General features: G+C 42.2%; 1 protein-coding gene across 1 annotated transcript; it reads right to left on the reverse strand.

The window, feature by feature from the left end:
- Positions 1–656: 656 nt before the first annotated feature.
- Positions 657–1,631, reverse strand: LOC147860039 (uncharacterized). Its single transcript, XM_087324615.1, has 2 exons — positions 1,422–1,631; positions 657–1,160 (listed from the first exon to the last, which is right to left on the reverse strand). Exons 1-2 carry the CDS (start codon positions 1,629–1,631, stop codon positions 657–659), a joined length of 714 nt encoding a protein of 237 aa, XP_087180741.1.
- Between the last annotated feature and the right edge of the window lie 4,615 nt (positions 1,632–6,246).

Genomic DNA, 6,246 nt, shown 5'->3' on the forward strand with positions numbered 1-6,246 from the left:
TGTTGCTCTGCACTAGGGTTTGGTGAGATCACTGGAATGCCCAAGACACACCATCGAGGATGGTTGCCAGTATAGGCATAGAAAGGTATGACCTTGGTAGAAGAGTGTATGGTGTTATTGTATGCAAACTCTGCAAGATGCAATATATGACTCCAATCATCTTGTTGATAACTGATGAAACATCAAAGATACTGCTCAAATGTTTGATTTGTGCGCTCTGTTTAGCCATCAGTTTCGGGATGATATACTGAAGAGAGTTTGTAAGAGATTTGGAGCACATCACATAGGTGCTTCCAAAAGTGAGAGATAAATTGCGGTCCACGATCACTAATTATGTCGTTTGGAAGATCATGATGGCGAAATACTTCACGCATAATGATATCTACTGTTTCTTGACTACTGATGCTTTTTACGCAAGGTAGAAAATGTGTCATCTTGGTAAACCGATCCACTACGGTTAAATTAACATCAAAACCTTGTGAAGGTGGAAGATCTGTAATGAAATCCATAATAATTGACTACCATGGCTTGCTCAGAGTCGGCAATGGTTGTAACAACCCATAAGGATGATGCTTAGGCATTTTAGCTCGACAACATGTGTCACATGTGCGAACATAATCTTCAACGAATTGTTGTAAATGAGGCCACCAAAATGATCACTTCACTAGCTCCATGGTCTTGGCAATACCAAAGTGTCCGGCCATATGGGTATCATGACAGTGCTCCAACACTCGAAGGCTTGGTGATCCATCAGGGACATAAAGTAGATTCTTGTAGAAAAGTAAGTTATCTTGCCACTTGAACTCCTTATAGCGTCGAGATGTCCCTGGCAATGTGGAGCAAAATTCATGATTTGGATCAAGGTGGGTGAGGACATCCTTCGCAAAATCATCAGAGTTAAGTTGTTGTCGAATAGTATCAAGAAGACTTGAATCCAATGGCGTGGCACAAACCGTGGTTGCTTGTAGCTTTGTTGGACCAAGGAGAACTTGCTTTTGATTGTCGAAAGCTGGATCTCTAGGGAGAAGTGCCAAATATGAGCGTCGAGATAGAGCATCTGCTTGCCCTTGTTGGTTCCTTGGGCGGAAAATTATCTTGAAATCAAAACGAGTTAAAAATTGTGCCCACCGAGCTTGTCTCATATTTAGCACTTGAGCTGTCTGAAAATATGTAAGATTTTTGTGGTCACTATAAATGATGATTTGATGAGGCGAACCTTCTAGGAAATGTCGCCATTGCGCAAAAGAGTCGACCACAACTAGTAACTCTTTGTCATGCACCTCATAGTTGATCTCTGCAACATTAAACTTTCTTGAGTGAAACGCGATTGGATGTAAGTGCCCATCTTCACCTGGTTGTGATAGGATGATAAATGGCTTTTCTGGATCAACATGAGCTAAGACAAGAGCTGATGTGAATGCCTCTTTCAACTGAGTAAAGGCTTTGTCTGCTTCAGGAGTCCAAACAAATGCTTGATTTTTCTTGGTGAGTTGAGTAAGTGACAATACAATCTTCGAATAATTCCATATGAATTTGCGGTAGAAGTTGGCAAATCCAAGGAAACACTGGACATCACGAACGGAACTTGGAGTATGCCATTCCAATACTGTTTGAACTTTCACTTGATCCATGAAGATACCTTTGGATGAAATGGTATAACGCAAGAACTCAACTTCTTTGCATCAAAACTGCACTTCTCTAGTTTGGCATAAAGACCATACTCTCTTAAGCCTTGGAGTACCTTCCGGACATGTATATCATGCTCCGCTTGTGTTCTAGAGAAAATCAATAGATCATCTAAATAGATGATAAGAAAGATATCTAAAAAATCTTGGAAAATGTCATTTGCCATATGTTGAAACATGGCAGGAGCATTTGTGAGCCCAAAAGGCATAACTGTATACTCAAAATGGCCATATCGAGTGCGAAATGCAGTCTTCCACTCGTCTCCCGGTTGAATATGGACAAGATTATATGCACCCCTTAGATCAATCTTGGTAAAATGCTTTGCCCCACCAATGCACTCTAAATGACCGGAAATTAAAGGTAGAGCATACCTATTTCTTATTGTCAATTTATTTAATCCCCGATAATCCGCGACCAAACGAAGTGAGCCGTCCTTTTTCTTCACAAAAAAGATAGGAGCACCAGCTGGAGACTTTGAATGTCGAATAAATCCACTTGCAAGATTCTCGTCAATGTATGCTCGAAGAACCCCAAGCTCCGTTGGTGATAGATTGTAGATCGAACCCCATAGTGGCTCTTTTCCTGGTTGTAGATCAATGGGACAATCGTATGGCCGATACTTTGGAAGTACACTAGCTTTGACTTTGTCGAAGACATCAACATATTCTTGGTACTTTTTAGGAATGTAGACCTCTGACGTCCCTTGAGTGTCACTAGAAGGTGCAGTTGATATGGCAAATAAGAATAAATCTTCTTTTGCTCCTTCTTGGCATAATTGTTCTAGGGTGATGGTTGAAATTTGATGAAGAGGAACAACATGTTTGGTAGAGGGTGAACTGGTAACACTATGTTTTTCAAGGGGAGGATCCTGGGTTCGACCCCTGACTACTATGTTTCTTTTTGAAGGGCACCTAATTTCTCATCGTCTCCAATCAATTCTTGGGCTACGGATTATGTTAAAGGAGACCAAACATCCTAAATCACCTAAGAGTATGTGTATCGGCTCAGACTCCTTGAATATCTTTCCAGAAGCTATGCGACATCCATCAATCACTACTACAGAAATTGGGCAAGGAAGTTTATGCAAGGCTATTTGATGTTTTTGTGCAAAATCTCTATCCATGAAACAAGAATTGGCTCCGGTATCTAAGAGAGCTGGGACATGAAGTTGACAACTTGGTGTCTGTCAAGATTCGAACTCTTGACATGACCATGTTATAATCGAGTGTTATGTGTTAACCACACATCTAGCATATAATCATGTATATACTTCCTCATTGTAGGTTTTAGCTAGCATCATGTGCATAATTTCTCCCTTGTATTATTTACACTTGGCACATGCATGCGTACCTATTGCCTACATGCTCTATTGTATCACATGCGTGCAACAGGTATGCATGCCACTTAGTATAAATAGTTGAGTTCACCTTGAAGGAATTCAAGGTGAACAACGCCAGTCATGGACATATCAATCTAGTATTCTCGTTTCGCCCATCTTCTCTCCTTAATCTTCATCTCTATCTTTATGCTCTTGTATCATTCCGTCATCGCTCCATCGTAGCCTCATCATCGGTGCTCCGTCTTAGTCCGTACTTGGTGTGTCCGTGACAGTGTCCTAACTTGTACTTGGCTTGAGAAAACTCTACTAACATGCTTGGAAGAGATGGAACCCACACTAGGTTGTACAGATCTAGGACTGTCCAACCAAACGGCTCCGATTTTGGACGGACTTATTCGTTTGACTCCTCTTCTAATTGGCTTAGGACCTCAAACCTATTGGATAGAGTTGAATTACTAGAAACACTAGTTGGCACAATTTCAACAATGCTAGACTCATTTCTATTATCATAGTTAATGTGATGTACCTAACGTCTCGGTCTGTGTGGACAATGAATGGCAATATGTCCTGGACCTCCACAATATAAGCATAGTCGATTTGTTCGATGACGTTGTTTCTCTTCATCTGATAAAGGACCTCCACAATATAAGCATAGTCGATTTGTTCGATGACGTTGTTTCTCTTCATCTGATAAAGGTCCTCGTCGCCGGGTCATATCAATCTCCATCGGTGTCGGGCTATCCCTTGGTGTTGGGTTACATGCTTGCCATGGAGTTGGGATGGGCCTATATTGTTTCCTTGGAGATTGAGCGATCATTGATGCATAAGTTGGCGTAAATCTTGATCTTGTTTGTTGTTGTTGTCGCTCGGACCGACGCTCAAAAAGCCGATTATCACACCGTATTGCTCGGCTAATAGCTTATGTAAGGGATTTTGGATCCTTAGGGAAGGTAAGAAGTAAATCTTTTACATCTCCACGGAGGCCCAAACGAAACTGCTCCATTAGAGCTTGTTCGTCCCAAGGAATATCACTTGCAATGAGACGAAAATTGACTGCATACGTTGATGTTGGTTGATCCCCTTGTCGCAATGTGCGAATCTTGTTGATTGCCGTTCTTACACTATCTGTGTCTCTGAAGCAAGCCTTAAACTCTTTGATAAATTCTTCAAAGTTGTTGAGTAGAGGCGAATTTGCTTCTAGCAATGGAGCAAACCATGACAATGCCGAGCCAGTCAATAAAGTGCCCACTAACCTGACTCGAGATGAATCCATCGGATAACGTGTGGGATGCATCTGAATTACCAACCGCACTTGATTTATAAAACCCCGAAAATGTGCTCTTGACCCATCGAATTTAGCTGGGAGGCTGATTTTCCGCTCCTTAAGAACTCCTTAACTTTCAACTTTTAGTTGTTGTAAAGCTACTATTGTTGACTCTAGTTGTTGAACCCTTCGTGTAAACTCGTCATGTATTTGTTGCTTCTCTACTGAAACCTTATGTAGGTCTTCAAGCAATCGTTGATTCTCCAACTCTAGTGATGCAAACTTGCTTTTGAGATGCAACAAGGGAGAAGTATTCTTGTGGGTTGCCAGCAGCCATGGGTACTTACTAGTGTTTGTGGAAGAGGCTAGACAAGAAGAAGAAATTCAAATCAAATTGTCAGAACCAAGAGAGAAGGTAAAGTGATAGAAGAAAGATATAAAGAGATCACAAGGGGAGGAATGAAATGATAAGAGAAGAATGAATGTATTAAAGTAGAATAAGAATGGATACAAGATGAGAGCTTAAGATTGGTGTTGATTCGAATTGGTTTTGAGAAGAATTGTATGTCCATATTTATAAGTTCCTATAGAATAACCTAGTGATTTCTATAATGTTCTAGAACGTTCTAGACCTAGAATATTCTAAGATGTTCTAGGATGTTCTAGAACATTTACAATATCAGTCTATTACAAGAAGTAGCTTTTATTATTTCATATAATCATATGTTATCTTAATGGTTAGGTTCTTGATTATGTATTACAAGGTCTTGGGTTCAAGCCCAAATGAAGTCACATAATGTTCACGGATTCATGATAGCTGACACCAGTACTTGACCACTCATAAATGAGCCTACTACAGTAACTCCCAAAATTATTCCTTACGAGGAATATCATACTAATGGCCTTCCGGTTTACGCACCGATATGGCCATGTTATGCATACCGATTTACGCACCCAGTCTACGCACTGGGTTACGCATCGTATTACGCACGAATGTTGAGCTTGTCTCTCAACAAAACTTGCATACGGCCAACCTTCCACCCGGTTCATCAGATCTTCGCTCGCTAGCACTAGGTACCACATTTGTCCTACTCCCATCGGCATCGTCACCAAGTCGACCATCCAATTGAAGACCATCCAATTGAAGTGTATGGTTGGCGGGTAGGTCGGGTGTTGAACCACCGAGTGCATTTGGCAGCTTTCGCACGTCGACACGAAGTGGTGCACATCCTTGTACATTCCCGGCCACCAATACTTCTCCTTTAGCTTCTCGAGCGTGGCCCATGTACCCCGATGTTTGGACCAAGGGCTCTCGTGGAACTCTGTCATCAGCATTGTTTGGTCTTCAATGGTGCATCGTTCCACTTCTTTGGATGTCGCCAGATTTTCCCGCTTCGTAGGAAGAATTTGTACGCCTTCTTCCGGAGTCGATTCGCTTCCTCCCTTCTCCATCACGTGATCGCCATCATCGTGCTTAGGAATTGTCCGATTAGAAGCCACTCCCCGTCGTAGTCGTTCTCATCGACCTCGTTTAGGGGCGGAGTGCTTTGCATGTTTACCTTCATCCGGGCTGATTTGAAGAAGTCTAGGCCGACTTCTTCATTTTCCGACACCATGCCGTGCTTGCTCTTGAAAGCATGTCGGCCATGGTGTTGTCCATTCCAGAAATATGTCGTATTTTCGGGTTCAGGGACTTGATGTATGCAATCCATCTGAGCATCACCAGATCTTGGGTTGCGCATCCGGAAACCATACCGAGAATTGGCAGGCAGTCCGTCTCTATAATCACTTCTGTCTCGATTAAGTAGTCCTTGTCGACCTTAACCGCCGAAACGATACCCCATAGTTTGCGCTTGACCTGGGCTTATCCTCGTTGTCACTCGCTCAACACTTTTGCGTCGAACCAGATGGGAAAACGTGCGCCGTTCTCGTCTTCCTAATTTACGACCCATCCGAT

The sequence above is a fragment of the Azolla caroliniana genome, unplaced genomic scaffold (assembly GCF_043228905.1).
Source record: "Azolla caroliniana isolate FFs.n. ecotype wild unplaced genomic scaffold, voAzoCaro1.0.p SCAF_9, whole genome shotgun sequence".
NCBI classification, from domain to species: domain Eukaryota; kingdom Viridiplantae; phylum Streptophyta; class Polypodiopsida; order Salviniales; family Salviniaceae; genus Azolla; species Azolla caroliniana.

What these genes read in the sequence shown, in the direction of transcription:
- LOC147860039 (XM_087324615.1), bottom strand. Translation starts at nt 1,631, where the DNA reads ATGGATCAAGTGAAAGTTCAAACAGTATTGGAATGGCATACTCCAAGT. An exon ending in CCTTTACTCAGTTGAAAGAG is followed by an intron (nt 1,161 to 1,421) that starts GCATTCACATCA and finishes ACATATTTTCAG; the next exon opens with ACAGCTCAAGTGCTAAATAT.